A 17,610-nucleotide genomic window follows, 5' to 3' on the forward strand; every position below is an offset into this window, starting at 1 on the left:
TTGTGGAAGTTCATGACCTGGAGAGGATCTGAGACCCTGGTCAGGTGTCCTTTGTATACTCTCCCTGAACGTGGTTGAAATAGGCCATATTCAGGGGCATCGTCCTTAAGGGTTATGGGCATGGCTGAGGGACTTGGTTCAGGAGAACAGGGTGGATGCCCGACAGTTGGATCAGGGCTTCCAGTCCTGTTCATGGGATTTTGCTTCTCTGAGGAGAGACCCAAGCGTGTGTGTGCATTTGTAGGTTTGTGAGAGTGTATGTATAAACGTGTTTACGTGAGTGTGCACTGTGAGCATGGGTGCGTATGTATGTGTAGCTTTGTGTGTGAGCGTGCATGGGACCCTGATAAACTGCGCTGGGGTGGCCTCCCTTTTTGTTGGCTAGCTTACTTCAGTGGGAAGGGAAGTTCCTGCTTTGGTAGTGGAAGCTCTCCAGGCTGGGAGGTGTGGTTCGCAAAAGTGGTGCTGAGCGGTCCTGGTCACCTGACACCCATGCTGCCCATCCCACCACCCTTAGGAGAACCCTGGGACACTCGCTGCCCAGGGACAGAGGGAGGGGGGGACACAAGGGAAGGCATGAAGGGCTGTAAGAGATGGTATGTGCCCTTCCTGCAGCCCCAGCCTGCCTGTCCTGGGACAGTGAATCACTCTGGGAAGAGGTCCAGCCCCCCGCCCTCCCATAGTGGAGAAGCCTTGGCCACCCGCCTCCCGTCCTGGCCAAAGGGCTAAATTTACTCTTTTAATAAGAAACAGACTTATATCCGATTTTCCTTTTCTTTTATTAGTTCTGGGCTGTCGGTTGGGCCTGTCCCTTGTCATCGATGCCTCCCGGCCTTTTCCATGGTTGCCCAGTTGAGTGTCTCAGCAACCACAGAGCTTTCCTATTATGGCCTGAGAGTGGCTTCCTTTGGGATTTCCGGAAGGTTCTCTTGGACTGACTGAGGGGCTTCCTGGGTGAGGCGATCATTCCCAGGCCACCCCCATGTCCCCAGGATGGGCCAAGCCCAACGCCCACTGCTCAGCATTCTTGGCCTCCCCTTCAGCCCCCACCCCAGGCTGTGGTTCCAGGACTTTCCACCCTGCCCCACCCTACCTCCCTCCTCTTTCCTTTTGTTCCCCTCTCTGGGCCTGTCCTAGCCTCTCTTCCTCCAGCCACCTTCATGGAGCTGGCCCATGGCTTTCGTCGTGGGGGGCCCGTGTGAAGATCCGGGTGCCAGCAGACACTACCAGGCCTTCGGGGGCAGAAGGGGAGGCTCAGGGAAGCCCAGTGCTGGGCCATAGGCTGACACCTGCTGGCAGCGGGCCTGGTGCTTTAGGGGAGTTTTGCCCCAGCTGAAGATGCTCCCTGCTAGCAAGCTAGCCCATGAAGAGGGGTCTGAGGTTGGAATGTGCGGAGCACTGGGTCTTGCTTCTCCAGAGCTGTGGGGAGAGACAGCTCTGGCCATGTGGCCTGCCTTCCAGGTCTGTGCTTTCCTTCCTCAGTGTGGGCACCTGGAAGGTGCTGAGTTAGAGGTCTTGGAGCTGCAGCCTGGGGCTGACTTCCTTCCTTTCCTCCCACAGCTCGCTCGCTCACATGTGTCCCTGCACCAGGGAGGCAGTGGAAGACTTAGCCAGGGTCCATCCACCCAGGCCAGTCGGTACAGGTCTGGTACAAACCCCACACTTGGGAAATAGCGTTTTTGAGAACGTGCTTGGTCTGTGCGCCCTCGTGCTCTGGAATGGAGTTTGTGAAGGCTTGGGTGCAGCTACGAGTGAGTGTGCTCGCAGACACTCACACACATGCATGCCATAGGCACACATGGAGAGAGAAATGTGTGCACACCGGGAGACACGCCTGCCGCTTGCCTAAGGCCCCGCCCACGCCTGCATGTGTGTGCCTCACAGTCCTGCATCCTCAGGGGTCGCCTCCAGTAATGCCACGGGGTCTCTGTGTACCCACCAGACCCAGGCACACTGGAGGGGTGGGCAGCCCGGAACCCTTGCCCTGCAGCTTCCAGTCACCTGGCTTGGGGGAATAGTCTCAGAATTGCTTCTCCACCAGGGCCAGGCATCCCCACTCTTAAGCCCCTCCCGCCCCCCACACCGGGCAGGAGAAGGGTACTAGACTGGAGCCTTTTCTTTGCTGAAAGCCCTGTGTGGAAGTTCTGTTCTCCCTAGGGTTCCTGGAATGAGAGGAATGTGGGGTGGGACCGGAGGGCTGTCTCTTCCTCCTCGGCTCCCTCCGGGACAGGCTCGGTGTGAGAGGAGAGCTTTGCCCTGCCTCTCCCCGGTTAACTGCCTCAGGATGCTCATCTTTCCGGTCTCTACCAGTCCTGGCGTCCCCTGGGGGAGACCAAAGACTAATTGGTGGGCTAGATGTCCCCATTGCCTGGTTAGTCCTCCAGGGGAACCAGGGAGGCAGAACAAGAAGCTGATGCCCAGGGCAGAGGGGAGTCTGAACGGGTGTGAGTGTGAGCGGGAGGGTGGGAGCTTGGTACAGGCAGTGGGTGCAGCCGCCAGACACAGAGCCAAGGAGGCCCGTGCCAGCAGCCAGTCAGCTGGGCTTCCGGAAGCAACAGGGGTGCAGAGAGCCTGGGAAGAGACTTGCTTCTCTGTAGCTGCCGCCATCTCAGTGGGCTGTGGTTTTATTTTTCACAACTCATTTCACAGTTTCCAGAAGGGGAGGACTTCTCGGTAGCTTGTTCCCTGAAGCTCTGCTGCTTGCCTGTCCCACTGGCTCAGAATGGTGTCAGAGTGCCAGGATGGGACAGCCTGGCGAGAGAACCTGGCGCACGGCTCCCCAGCACCTGGCCATCGGCTACCGGCCACCCAGGATCGGGCAGCTGTGGGTCCCACCTACAAGGCTGTGTTCTCCAGGGCTCTTAGCTGACCCCTTCTCCAGGCGGCATCCAGGCTCCTAGCGCTCAGGTTGCCCAATGACATCACGCCTGTGGGCTGTCTTGGCCACAGTGGGCAAGTAGGTCTAGTTCACACATGGGTGAGTGGACAGGGCCATCTCTCCTTCCTTCTGCCATGAGCTGTGTCTAGTCAGGTAGGCTACATTCGCCTCCCAGGCAGTGCAGTTTGCTTCCCCATGGACCCCATAGTAGCCTCAGTGGTCACAGAGGTCTCCAGATAGTCTGGATTCCCCCCCTTCTGTTGCTGTGATTAAACAATCTAGCCCCCAAACAATCTTACCATTTGGCTTACACTTCAAGGTGACATTCCATCTTTGAGGAGAAGTCAAACTAGGAGCTCAAGCAGGAACTTGAAGAAGTAAAACCATGGGAGGAGGCTGCTTGCTGTTTCATTTCATTCTCTGACTTTCTCAGTGGCTCTTGGTTAGCTAGATGCTCTCTCTGTCTCTGTCTCTGTCTCTCTCTCTCTCTGTTATGCTCTCTCTCTCTCTCTCTCTCTCTCTCACACACACACACACACACACACACACACACACACACACACACACAACTGGACCATGTATCCAAGGAATGGTACTGCCCAGACTGGGCCTTCCTGCATCAGTCGTAAGACAAATCTCCACAGACGTACCCGCGCCCACAGGCCAGCCTGGTCTAAGCAATTCCTCCACTGAGGGCTTCTCCCAGATGACTCTAGGCTGTGTCAGGTGGACAGCTAAGGCTGGCCAGGATGCCCCAGGACTGCCGCCTCTGCAGCCCCAAGTGCGGGGTTGAAGGGGCTCTTCTTCCCCACATGCTCTTGATGGCCAGCGCTCCAGGGAGCCCTGACAAGTGACTCCCATTCTAGCTCATCACAGAGGTAGAGCATCTTCCCAGAAGGGGGTCTGTGCCAGGGGCCTGTCTGGCAGGCCATTCTCTGCTCTGCCTAGGAGTTTCCCCAGCCATCCTGCTGCTGGCCGCCCTGGAGTAGCCGCGATCCAGGTGTGGCTCATGGTTCCATGCAGGTCACTAGCTTTGGCATGGGGACAGCCTAGCCTCCCACAGACAGACAGGGCTGTGCCTTCTGTGTTCATTGCCTGAGGTGTGTGTGTGTAGTCGGCCCTCTGGCATGCTGGCTTCTAGAATGTTTTTCTCAGCCAGCCAGGCATTCAAGCCAGGCCTTCGTGGTGTCCTGGGCAGAGCTGAGGTGTCCCTGGAGCTGAGACTCCAACCTGCTTCACATCTAGAGCTGCAGGCCAGTAGAGCAGCTGATAGGGTCTGAGGCGTGCACAGCACAGAATTGCCTATCCCAGAGGCCACTGCCACATCACACTTCTCAGCTCTTTTCTGGGAAGTGTTCAGGCAGTGGGCTTGTCCTGTACCTCAGATGGGTAACGGGATGGTCAGTGGCATTAGTCTGTAGACCTATTCAGGCTGTGATCCCTGGGGCCGGGACTGACGGTACAGGGTAGAACATGTTCTGTCCTTTAAGACTTGGGACCAGTGTGGTTTGAGGGCCCAGCTGAAGGAGCCGCACACTTACACAGGAGCCCTTCTGGTCTCTCTGCTGTACCAGGCTCCCCCGTGCCTTTAGGCTGGTAAGCACAGCACTCATAGACAAGGAACTTTGCCAAGAGGAAAGGGCCCTCAGCCTAGTTCCCGGCTGGACTTGGCCTCAGGCAGTGGCCCTGGCCAGGGCCCAAGCTGAACTGGGCTCCCAGGCAGCCACTGTACCAGCCCTGTCTGAGGTTGGCACCTGGTCAGCAGGTGGCTGCCAGGTCTGCCCAGGGCTTTGCTTGCCTGGCTTAGTGCCATCACCCCAGTCCTCAATGGTGTAGGTGACAATAGGGACACAGATCCCTGGTCCTGGGTTTTTTGGGGGATCCCTAGAAGCCAGGAATGCTGAGGAAAGCCTCGAGGAGCAGCCAACAGCCGCTGTCCACCATGAGGCCGTCCAGCTGGCAGTGCCTATAGGATCTTTTGCGGGTTTCCCACCGGGGCCGGTATGGCGAGAGAACCCCAGTCTTTCAGAGTCAGTCACTACCATGTGTGGCTCATGTTGGGCCCGCCTGGGCCATCTCGAACTGTATGAGAGAGTGATGTCCCCTGGGCCACTGTTCTAGGAAGTCTGCTACCCCATAGGAGAACTCTATGCCAAGGTCACCAGTGCCCAGAGGGGCATTCCTTAACTCTCACGGCAGTAACCTCAGGGCTGGGGCTCTCTTCTGCCTTTACTGCTCGGTCAGGAGATGTGGCGTGGCGAGGATGCTTCTCACTTCTCAACATGACAGGAAGGGCGGGTCCACGGGGGAGGGCTGTGACCTACCCCAACCCCCTTAACCGCACAGACCCCGCAGGCAGCAAGCAGCCCCTGCTTTAATGGGCTTGGCGGAAACAGCTGTAAAGGAGCACCCCCTAAAAGGCCCCCCGAGAGTCAGAAAACAGGCCAGCATGGGGTGATGAGGGCCCCAGACTGGAAGAGCTTAGCACAGGTCTGCCAGCCCCTTAGTGGAGCATACCCTGCCGTAGTTCATTATTCAGCCAGAGTAGGGGGCTGACCAGGCTGTTGAATTGTCAACTCCATGATGGCCTGAGACATGGTGGTCCATTGCTCAACGCCCTGCAGACTGAGAGCCCCTCCCTCCCTGCCAAGAGACCGTGAGGGAGCTGTTGTCTTCTCTCAGTTTCATGCACCCATGGGCCCTGAGGGACACTGAGATGAGGGTCAGTGCCACCTTGTCCCCTGTGACGTGAGAGAATTCAAGGTGAACCATTCCCAGGCCAAGGTCCTGGAGAAATTGTTTATGCAATCCCAACTTTTGGACAACGTTGCTTCCCATGTCCTAGGGAGGGAAGGGTGGGCGGAGCAGAAAGGCCTGGGGGACTTGGGGCTAGGCTAGGCGGGGGCAGAAAGTTTGCAGCTGGAGCAGCCACACTCAGCCCACAAGCATGGCCCCCACAGTCCCTGGAGCAGGGCAAGGAGGCCAGCACTTCCCTTCCCAGCCTGGAGTCTCCGCCCCTGGCCTGGACACGCCTCCCCTGGCAATCCCAGCCATGTGGTCTTGCCTGGGAAGTCCCTGGCTCTAGGGCACCCTCAGCCTGTTCTTCACGGGCCTGGCCAAAGCAGAGGACCTTTTTTAGGCCTGCCCAGGCCAGCACTGGCAGACCTTTCCTCTATATGTCCCCTCCACTGTGCACTCTGTCCACTAGGTTGGAAGCCAGTGGAACTCGGTATAGATGCCAGGGTCCCCCGGGGCAGTCCCCTCCCCTAGCCTGACTGCTTCCCTACTGAGTCACCCTGTGTTTGGGAACTTCCCAGGGCCAAGCCAGGCATCACCAAGGCCCCTGCCTCCTGGGCGGGAAGCTTCTGCTGTGACTCACCTTGGCCTGGCCAGGCTCATCCTACTCTGCTCCCCTGTCCTCCCTGGGGTGACCATGGACTAAACCTTCTACCCAGGGACAGAGGTGGGAAGGTACCAGGGCACCATGCTGGGGTAAAGGGCCAGCAGTACTGTCCAGGCCACCCACCGAGCAGCCCTGTGTGCAGAGGCTTTCTGTGCATGTATGTTGTGTGCAGACAAGAGCTGGTAGCCATGACAACCAGGGAGAGTTACTTGGCCTGGCCCTGACTGCTGGACTCTAGCAGAGAGGGTGCATAGACTATGCCGGTAGCAAGCTGGTGGGCAGGAGAAGAGGCTAGCCTGGGGTCAGGGCAGCTAGCCATCTACTGCATTCCCAGGCCACAGAGGAAAACGCTGGCCCAGCTTAAGAAGTCGGGGACTCTCAGTGTCGGAACGTCTGTCCAGTGCCAGCTCCGTCCAGCCTGATCGTGAACAGCCCAGAGGGGACCTGAAGAGCTGCTCCGTGTAGTTCCGGTCTCTCTCCTGCCTGACATGTCCGTCCATCTTCCTTCCAACTCAGTCTCTCATGATTCACCTGGGACTGGGCCCCCTGTCTAACTAGTCAGTTAAGCGGTGTGGGGAAAGGAAAGGCCCCATCCTCCTACGTTGCCCAGGAAAGGGTGGGGACCTCTGCCCCTTCGGCACAGGCCCACAAGCCTCTGGCCGGGGCCTTGCTGGTTCTAGGTGCACCTCCAGGGCCCCTTCAGTGAGGCATGGGCATAGCTTGCTGACAAGTCTGTTGGCATCAGAGAAGCCTCCAAGAGCCTCTGCCATGGCCTGAGAGCTGTGCTGATGATAATAGTGATAACATCGGGGAGTGTGTCCGCCGTGGGTCGGTCCTCAGTGTGCTTTTGATATGATAGTAAATCCCTGGTTGATGATGACGGTGATGGCTGCTGGGGGCCGGTGGCGAAACAGTTGTCACGGTGGAGGTGATGTGTACGCTGATGACGATGGCTGGGTGGGGTGGCCGGTGATGGTGACCAGGTGGTAACAATTGTTTGGTCGTGGTGGAAGTGATATTGGTGGCAGCAGTGGAGGTAATGCAGCCGTTGCACTGACGGCGATGCGGTTGTCAGTGGTGATAGTGTTAGATAGTGATGGTGATGACGGTAGTGATGTTTGGTCGTGGGTGTGGGTGGTACTAGAGGTAAGGACATAATGGGAATGGGGATGGTGGTGGTGGTGTGGGGGATGATGCAGATGGTGGTGTGGGTTTTGGTGGTGTGTGTGGATGAGGGGTGATATGGATGGTGGCCTGGGACGATGTAGGATGGTAATGATATGGTTGTGGGTGGTGGTGGTGTGGGTGGTGTTGCTGATGCTTTGGTTGTTGTTGCTGCTGTTTGGTTGTGGGCGGCAGTGGTGCAGGTGTTTCTGAAGCAACAGGGTTTTACTCCTAAGACACCAGAGGCTCAAGAGGCCCAGGACACTGGGTGTGACCGTCAAGTACTTGTGTGGGCAGCTTTTCCTGCCATGGGTTTCTCGGATATTTGAAGACAAGAGCCCTGTAGGAGCTAGGGCATCTGCAAGGCACCCTGGAGGAGGGCTTTGGAGTGTAGGTGCTAGCCCTGTGCTGTGTCATGGAGGTAACCCAGACTCAACTCTTGTCCTGTGTCCACAGCTGGCAGCCGCCTGATGGGAAATCCCCCAGCCTCCTCTTTCATGGGCGGCTTCCTCACCAGCAGCCTGGGATCGGCAGCTTCTGCACACCCCAGTGGCCCTACATCTTCTCCCTCTGAGCCAGCCTACCGAGGGTCCCACCCCGCCACCTCCCAGATCTGGTTCTCCCACGCTCATGAAGGTAAGTCGGGCCCTGGGCTCCTGACTCTACCCAGGGCGGTGAACCAGCTGTCGAAACCCTTGCTGGCAGGCCCTGCCCAGAGTACTAGGGCAGGGGGCTGCCTCCCTGCCGAGGAAATCTCTCAGGGGAGGTGGTAATTGGTTGGAAATGGGGTGGCCCCAGGAGGCACTGGTCCTGGCCAGATGTGTGCTCCAGATGTTGGACGGGGAGGACTCCAGGGAACTAAGGAAATATGGAAAGCAGCTGGGCCAGCCGGACTGGGCTTGCGCCCTCCACCATGGGCTGCCCCCACCTCCCCAGACTCAAGCAGGCATGGGTTCCAGATGTCAGCTGGGAGGGAAGGCAGGGAGCAGAGAGAGACTCAGCAGGCGGAGACCGTTGTTGCCCGTTCCCACCGGCACCCCAGCCAGCCCTGCCTGTGACAGAGCTCCTCCTAGGCCACCGGCCTTGCACTTGGTCTACTTTGGCACCCTAGAGGAAGTACCTGTTACTCTCAAAGCCACGAAACACGATGGTCTCTAGAACCCTCCCCCGGCTTTTCCCAGACTAGGGTACACTTTTGCCCGGGTGTCTGCGGTTTGCCTTGTACTTTGCTTTTGTAACTTGGAAGGCGGCCCTGGGTCTCCAGTACCCCTGCCCCGCCGTGCGTCCCCCACGGTGCAGGAAGGGTTAACCCCCTCCCTAGCTGGCACGAGGGAGGTAATTGCTCTGGCTCCTGGCACCAGTCACTGCAGTAACTCAATGACTTGCTGCTCAGGCGTCCTGTTTACAGAGCGCAGTGGACCCACACACAGCGCACAGCCCAGCCCGCCCTGCCCTGTTCTAGGCAGAGAGATTAGCACTGCTGAGAGGGAGCCTGAGAAACCTCTCTTTGTGCAACAAGAAGGGGCTGTTTTCCAAACAGGACAGGTGACAAGTGAGGGACAGTTGTTCCAGTAATCTGTGCTTTGGGCTCTGCCCAGAGCACACACGTTGGGCAGGCGATAAGAAACAGTGCTCTCCTGGGTGGAGGGTAGGCCGGGTCCTGAGCACCAAATACACGCGGAGTGGGGTCTTCAGCCCACACCTACCCCTGCCCTCCCAGCAGAGTCCTGGGTGGAGCCTGGGTTGACGGAGCTGGGCCCTGGCAAGAGACTCCCTGACCAGCCGTGGGTGGCCCCGGGCCCTGCAGGGAACATTTGCTCCCTATTCTCCCAGTAGCTTTTTGTGTCTGCTGGGCATCCCCCAGCTGGCCACAGCATCTGGCTCCCAGGATGCTTGTGGGAAGGATGGGGGTGGCCAAGCAACTGTAGGCTGGCCACTCAAGAAAGGGCTGTAGCCGTGCACTGACCACAGGTGCCCTGGTAGACCTGCAGCTGGGCCACCTGACTCGATTTCCATCCTTGTAAACAGCAGCGCCCGGTCAGTGCCCAGGAACGCCAGCTCACTCAGTAGAGACACATATGCCTGCTTCCTCTACATCCTACCCCAGGAGACACCGCCAGTAAGAAGGCGGTTTGTGGGTGGTACCACCTGCCCCCCACCCCCGAGCACAGGCCTGTTCCCTATTGGGCCACTCACTCAGAGGGGTGGGTGGAGGCCTGCCGACGACACCCACGACCATTTACTTCCCTTTATATCAACGGTTGTGTGGTAGAGTCGCTTATAACCCACCCTAGGGACCCTCAAACCGCAGACCCTCCACGTGGGGCCCCAGCCTCTGCAGGTTCCGTTTTCAGCCGCAAGGATGTCCACTTGGTTGGTGACAGTAGTCAGGCCGTGTGCGGTGCAGGGTAGAGCCTAGTCCTTGGTTCTGGCCTCTGTCCTACCACTCACTCACACTCTGTCCCACATCCTGCATTCAGGGCAGGGATAGGGGCCTGGCTGTGTCCCAAGGAGAAAGCTTTTGTCTCTGAGACCAACTCCAAGGGCAGCAGGAATCTGTGTGCCCACCGCTTGGCACCCACTGTTCCCAGAGTCAGGTAGGGGAGGGCGAGCATGGGGGTGTGCCCACCACTGGGCGCTGCTGGAGACAGGTGTTTGGGGGAGGCAGTAAGTAGTCCTGGAGTGGGCTGTGCACACTTGCAATCTCCCAGGGTCCGTCCCCCCCCGGGAGTGGCAGCAAGTCCACATCTGTCTGAGACTCAATGACAACCCGTACTTTTCAGGACTGTGCCTCAAGTTACCCCCTTACTGTCCCCTCCTCTCCCCCCACCCTCCCCCGTCGGGGTTTCCCCTGTCTCTTACGTCTACAGCCTCAGTCCCTGACAGGCCACATGGCGCAGCCTGCTCTGTGCGGTAGAGGCCAGGGCGGGCGGGGCGGGAGCGAGTGGCAGGCTGGCTGGCTGCCCTGGCAGCGTGCCTGGCTGCTAGTCTGACGGGGTGCCAGCTGGCTCCACGTGCTAGGGCCTGTTTCTCGGCCATGTGTGTACAGGAGGGCGGGGGGCAAGGCAGGCAGGGGGCACGCGACGCGGCCGGAGAATGGGGGCCATCCAGCACGGAGGGGCTTCCTGGGCAGTAGGCCAGGAGGCCGGCCTTACCCTAGTCCTGCTTCCTTCGACCACCCCCGGAATGCGAATGCAGAGATGCAGGGCTCTGCCTCCTCACCGCCTCCTCCCTGCCCTGAGCCTTCTAGTGTCTAGGGCAGGTAGGCCAGCAGCGTAGGGCTGACTAGTAGCACTCCATGTGGGAGTTAGCCATAGGTGCCCTCCTACTCTTGACAGGGACTCTGAGACTGCTAGAACACCCTCCCCTCACCATCTGCAAGGCAGCTGCCAGAGCGGGGGCCCAGGCTTCCTGTGTCCCTGGAACATCTGGGGGTCCAAGGGATGCGCCCTGGTGTTGGAGGAGCCGCCTAAGAACATCTGGCCTGGAGCAGGGCTTCCTTGCTGAGCCCCAGGCCTTCTGGCCCTTTGGCTCACCCAAGATGATGGGTCTTGCCAGAAGTGAACCTTCAGGGCCTTGGGGTAGGGTGGACAGCAGAGCTGGCCTGGGGCAGAGGTGAGTGGCCGGCTGCCAACCTGGCCTGGGTGGATGGGGCCGGGGCGTGGTCCAGCACAGCTGGCCTTATTGTCCGTTGAGCCTGCACACTGCGCCCCCCCAACCAGCTGCCTGCTTGGGACCACCCACAGGGCGGTGAAGGGGGATGCTGTTGCTAGGGGCTTGGGGATGGGTACAGGAGCTCCAAGCCCTGTTATTCGTGGTCTCTTATACCACCTGGAGGGGGAGCCATGGGCACACATGCCAGCACTGGCTGGCTGCCTAGCCAGCTTCTGCCAAAACCACACCCACCCTGGTGGCCACTTCTCCATCCATGCCTGGCTAGATCCCAGTGAGACAGGAGCCACACACAGGAGCCACCACCAAGCGTATCCTGCCGTTCCAGACCCCACACACCCCCATGCTCCTCCAGCTGCCTCTGTCTCCCCCTCCATGCCTCGTGAGGCCGCAAGACTTAGTACAGGGGTAAGCGGGGGCTGGAACGTGTCCAGCAGCAGGAGGACAGGTCCTGTCCAGCACCCGCCCACATGGGTGGGCCAAAGTCTGCTGTGACCCATCAGATTCCGTACCCTGGAACTAGCCCCCTGGAGCCTTCGCCTGCCCGAACACCGTTTCTACAGAGAGGCCCTGGTCACTTTCTCCCTTTCTTTTTCTGTTGCATTTGGTTTTCTTGCAACAGACTGGCCGTGCGACTCTGGCTGGCCTGGCACTTGCCGTCTGGTCTAGACATCGCAGCGATTCAGTGATTCTTACCTCTCCCTTTTCTCTCCGCCTCCCCATTGCTAACGTGTAGGCGTGAGCCATGGCACCCTGCAGCCTCTCCTTTCTCCCTTTAGCTATTTTTTTAAGATTATTTTTAAATTTTAATTGTGTGTGTAGATGTGTTTCCTGGTGTGGGTATGCACACATGTGAGTGTAAGAGGACATTGGGTCTCCTGGAGCTGGATTACGGGTTGTTGGGACCCGCCAGAGGTGGGTGCCGGAAGCAGAACTCAGGTTCTCTGCAGGTGCATTACACACACCTTTCCGGTACCTTCTGCCCTATGCATGAGACAGCATCCCCTTGACTGCCCCCACCCCCACCCCCAGCCTTGGCCCATCCTCTTTGGTCCTCTGCGTCACCCTAGGTCCTCCGAATCTCATAGTGTCCTTACCAGTGTCCACAGGAGCTGCTGAGCTAGTTGAGAAAATCTGGCCACACCAACACTCAGGGGCATCATGGAGTCTGGCAGCGATATCAGGGTGTCCCATTGGTTAGGCTACCTTCAACCAGCCCCATTGCAGGCAGAAAGAAGCAGCTACAGGGGTTCAGGGCTTCCCCAGATGCTCAGCACAGCGTAGCGAGCTGCATTAGCCTTGGGTTCAGATGCTCGGCTCAGAGGCTCTGAACGTGTCTCCTCGCCTGTGAACCCCACCGGTTAACACAGCAGCTTGGACACAGAACGACATAGGCCCAGGACTTCAGAGAGAAGCTTCTACCCTCTGCACCGTTTCTCAGATATATACACTGGGAGCAGTGTGGTAGGCAGTGGCCGTGGTCACCAGGCAAAGGTCTTCCTGGATCTTAGGATCTGACCTGGGCAAGAACAGTTGCCATCCAGATAAACCTGCTCACTGCCCGTGGGTGAGTAGAGTCCCAGGCACAATGGGCCACTTGGGACTCAGGAGGCATGGGTGACAGAACTGTGGTCCCAGGTACCCAAGGTGTTGGGGCCACATCCAGGACACTCCTGCTCCTGGGTTTCCCCATCAGTTGACTTCCCCACCACTGGCCAGTGCCAGACTCCTCCCTGTGATGTAGAGGACTATCCCTCTGGATCCAGGGCAGCCTGCCCATGGGAGCCTGGCTCCTTGGGCGCTTAGTTATTCCTCTCAGCCTGGGGACATGGAGACTGCAGGCCCCTGTTCCCTGAGTTATGGCTCAGCACTCTGCAGGCCTTAGGGAGGAGACATACCCTGAAGAAGGCTGCTATTCTAATCTGGAGCCACTTGGGTGGTCAATCCTGGGAGCTTCGCTTTGAAATCCTGGCCTAGATGACTAGGAGTCTGACCAACTAGAGTGAGGAGACCCTGAAGCAGGGGCACTTGGCAGGGAGAACTTGGGTTGTTGCTAGGTTACTCCCTTCAGCCACTAAAGCAGAGATGGCAAGCGTCCTGTGAACTGGCTGCCACATCCTGCCTGTTCCCAGGGCAGACATTACTAGTCAATTAAGCGGCATGAGAATCTAGCTTTAGGATTCTTAGCCCAGCACTCTGGTCTGTCATTGAATAAACTTCAGTGGAAATCACTGGCAGTGAGGGAGAGGGGGTGTTAGCTGGGAGAGGGCTAGCACCAAGTTCCTGTTGAGCATCCATGTGTCACCGTCACAGCAAACGGTGCCAGGCCCCATTGCCAGTGGGAAGGCGGACACTTGCAGCCAGTCTGAGGACCTTCTAGGTGCCTGTTCGTCCCGGATGGGCAGGAGGAGCCCCCTCCTCATGCTTCCCTACCCAGCTGATCATTTACCGGCCTGCTCTGCTGTCTTCTGTGTCTTTCGAATGCTGTCTCTAGATGGCTTCACTGCCGGCCATGTTCCTTTCTTTTTCTGACTGTTGACCAGGAGTCCCCACCTCCTTCACCACCACCAGGGTCTTTGGCAGCTGTGGCACACCTACCCAGGGCCATTCTCCAGGTCAGCTAGCAGTGCCAAGGAAGCAGGTGGCTCAGATTTGTCCAGTGGTCACTGGAGCAATAACGTCCATTTTGGATGGGCAGAGGCCACGGGGGAAGGGAGGCCCTGGGGTCTGATCTTCCGGCGAGCGGACCTAGCGGTCAGAAGTGTGAGTTCTCTCTGCCCCCCCCCGGGGTCCTCTCCCTGATGCCCCCTGCCAGGGGCCTCCCTAGACCTTCCCAGCCCAGGTCTGGTCTCCTTGGTTCTTTGAGTGCTGCATCTCCCAGCCTTGGCTTCTGGTCTCAGAGCAGCTCTGATCTGAAAGTCATTTTCTATCTTCAGTTCAGGGAAGGAGAGTCTTGGGGGTGGGGTGGGGGGAAGGGGAGCCTTTCTGTTGCTGGGCTAAGAAGGCCCCCCTCTCCTCACCCCATCCCCTGAGAATCTATCCCTCCCCTGCTTTGTTTCTCTAGTCAGGTTCCCCATTTGAGGGCTGGGAGAACCTCCACGCACCAGAATGGCCGGTAGAATTCAGGCCCGCTCCCTGGATTGGCAGCCACCAGCCTTTTGCCTTGGGTGGGAAGGGAGTCCCTTATTCAGCTAACCAAGTGCCCATTGCCCCCAGAGAGCAGGAAGAGGCCCAGGCCTCCTCGGGGACTGCAGGGGGGGGGGTGCGGGTCTGGGCCTGGAAACATTGTCTGGGAAGGAGGAATTTACAGACTTCTGTTTACCAAAAAATGAGGCCCCGTAAAACATTTAACAGCAGCCAATTACAGGGGACAGCTGCCGTGGTTTTACCCACCCACCCCCAGGCCCCAACCCCCCCCCTGCCCAGCTGCTCCCACCCAGGCCTCTCTGCTTTTGTCAAGTCTTCCAGGAGCTGAGTTTAATCTGGTCAACATCTGCTACAGATGTGTCCACACACACCAGGCCAGTGGGGCAGATCTTTCCGTCAAAGTCTGCTCTTCGGCAAGAGGGGAACTGGCCTGGCAGTGGACGCTGTCTCCCGTGTGGTGTGGTCTGAGGGTATGCGCTCATCTGAGAGATGTCCCTATACCATGCAGGCAGGTTTCCGTGTCACAGAAGTCTCTGAGCCTTCACACGGCACCCCCTGCCTTGTGACTCAGATGGAAGGCTGCACCCTCAGACAGGCAAGATAGGTCCCTTCCTACGTGTGGCACCCAAGAGCTACTGAACAAGAGATTGTCCCACAGTGTCGTTGGGGGCGGGGGGGGGGATGGTCTGAATGGTGGCTCCATGGGAGTAGGGTGTAGCGTGTGATCTCTGCCTGAGCCGTGGAGTGTGCGCCGTGAACTGTTTACCAGCTCTGAGTCCTTTGCCTCAGCTGGGAGTCAGGCGTGTTCCAGAGAGCTGCCTGGCCCCATGCCACAGAGGCCTCCTCTACGTCAGCATCCGGGCAGATCAGCTTCTGGAGACGTGGGACAGGACTGACATGGCCAGATAGCTGTCTTGTAGCACTGGGTCGGCCTTTTCAGGGTTTTGCCTCGTTCTCCCAGACCCTCGGCTACGAGGGAGGGGTTCAAAACAGTCCCTGCCTCAACAGCCTGAGAGTTAGTTCTGTGGTAAAAGATTCAGGGAAGCCAAGTGAAGCAAGGCTGAGTGAGGCTGGGCTGCGAGACTTGTCCGTGACTTCACCGTGACGCCGTGAGTGTCCTGATGCCCGGCTACGGGGTTATGTCCAGAGCAGAGCATGTGAGAACCCCACCCAGGCCCAGCCTGCCGGCTCCTGTTCTGGTTTGTTCTGTACTGTGGGGAAATGCCTGCCTGCTGGATGGAACCTTCAGGTTTTCCAGCTCACCCCAGGGGGCCTCTGCCTGATGCTCACAAAGGCCCCCAGGCACCCCAACCCCATGCACCCACAGCTGTCCTTACAGGGTTAGCTTCAGTCTGATCCAACCTCCAGGCTGGAGGAGACATAAGTTCTCCTCCTCATATCTTAGCAGCTGTCTTGGTGACAGCAGTGGGTAGGGTCAGTAGCTACCAGCAGCCAAGACTCCTTGGCAAGTTTGATAGAGGTTCAGGTCTCCGAGCTCCTGTCAGGCCTGCTGGGAGGGACCAGCCAAGAAGCCATAACCGTACGGGCTGGTAGCTCTGAGTCTCTACCTCCGAGCTTCCCAAGAGAAGCCTGTGCAGTGCTGCGGCTCTTTCCACCTTGAAAATATCTTAGATGTGCTGATTCTGTTTTACGTGCATGAGCATTTTGCCTGCATGTGTGCCTGATGCCCTCTGAGATCAGAAGGGGATGTTGGGTTCCCCGAAAATGGAGTCGTGGGTGGTTGTGAACCACTTTGTGGGTGCTGGGAATTGAACCCAGGTCCTCTAGCAAGAACAGCCAGCGTTCTTAACCACTGAACCATCTCTCCAGCTCCCAATGCTGCGGCTTTTGTGCCCCCTCTCAAGGCTTGCTGTCAGGACTCAGCCATCTTTCTTACAAGGTGACAGGAGCCCAAGGTCAACAGGCTGGGATTGGCTCGTGGTTAGCATTATTATGTCATGTAGGCACCCCCCTTCAGGCCCTTGGCTGCCTCTGAGGGGCAGACAAGGGGCCTGCCTAGTAGAACTCCGTTGCCAGGTAGCAGTTGGGACCGAGGCCTTGCACAGTGTGGCATGCCAGGGACTCTGCAGCCAGCAGCATAAGATGCTGGGTTCCCATGGAGAGACCCGTGGCTTCCAACAAGTGGGAACTGTCCACATCCCCAGCTTCAGCTCCCTAGAGTATGAGTCACCTAGACCAGCTGTGGTACAGCACAGCTCCTGGGCCATCTGCCTTCCTGGGAGTCTGTGAAGGATGCAGACTGGAGACCCTGTCTGGTTTGGCTCTCCCTTGGCTGAGAACTCACAGAGTCCATACTGCATCCCTCCTTTCAAGCCCCTTTGTTGCCCAGCCTGGAAGCTCCTACCACACCAAACACTGCTGGGAGGGAATCAAAAGCAGCCTCCCCCTCTCCAGCCCCTAACCCATCAGCATTCAATTTGTGCTGCACCGGAGGGATGGTATTAGTCGAGTCAGAGTTAATATGATGTATTGATGGGTTGATTTCCCACTGGCGGGCTGTGGGCAGGCTCTGTGGGGTGTTGCTCCTTGGGCTCTCTGCTTCTTGCCTCCTTGGGGTCAGGGTGGTAAGGGCCAGGGAGCCAAGAGTCGTCTCTGCAACCCGAGCTTTGCTTCCCTAGCTCCTGCGTACCCCAGATTTTCGGGGAGTCTGGCATCCACCTTCCTACCCGTGAGCCACTTGGATCACCATGGAAACAGCAATGTTCTCTATGGGCAACATCGTTTCTATGGAACCCAAAAAGGCAAGTGCTGCGGGGCTTGGTGTGGGGTGCAGCGCATGCATGCCGAGGGGCGACCTTAAGGGGTACCAGTGAAAGCAGCAGGCTGGCGAGCCCTCCTCCCCCGGATAGGCGGGGCCCAGAGGAGGACTTCCTAGCACCATTGCAATGTGTCTAGGTCCAGGCACGCTGAAGCGACCCACAAGGTCTCATTACCTGCCCTTGGGACGGAGGATCAGGGCAGGAAGTGTTGGGGGGGGGTCGGTTCAGAGCCTGACTTACTCTCATGCCTGAGCCGGTTCTAGACAGCCAGGAGTCCCACCTGAGCCCTACCCCACGAGGCAGGCAGTTCCTCAAGCAGGCATTTTGAGAGTTCCCACCTGGATAGAGGTGGCTGGGGTAAAGCCAGAGATTTCAGTCCCTGTCACGGGGTGAAGGTGCTTGTTTTTGAGGGGCTGTTTGCATTTGGGGACATTCTTCTGTGGTGTGGCTAGACCCAGGGCTGGCACTGGAGTAGTGGCCATACTAAAGTTTCAGGTGTCCCTGTGATGAGATAAGACACAAACCCAGTCCCGTAAGGCCAGAGTTAGTGGCGGCAGGAAATGCAT

At 58.2% G+C, this 17,610-nt stretch overlaps 1 protein-coding gene across 1 annotated transcript in view; it reads left to right on the forward strand.

The window, feature by feature from the left end:
• Window positions 1-17,610, forward strand: part of Bahcc1 (BAH domain and coiled-coil containing 1) — a 55,218-nt gene that overhangs the window by 12,863 nt on the left and 24,745 nt on the right. Inside the window, exons 2-3 of the mRNA XM_051182067.1 lie at window positions 7,902-8,081; window positions 16,904-17,026. Of these exons, the coding sequence (XP_051038024.1) occupies window positions 7,902-8,081; window positions 16,904-17,026 (303 nt within the window). The remainder of the gene's footprint in view (window positions 1-7,901; window positions 8,082-16,903; window positions 17,027-17,610) is intronic.

The sequence above is a fragment of the Phodopus roborovskii genome, unplaced genomic scaffold, assembly GCF_943737965.1.
Source record: "Phodopus roborovskii unplaced genomic scaffold, PHOROB, whole genome shotgun sequence".
Taxonomy (NCBI): domain Eukaryota; kingdom Metazoa; phylum Chordata; class Mammalia; order Rodentia; family Cricetidae; genus Phodopus; species Phodopus roborovskii.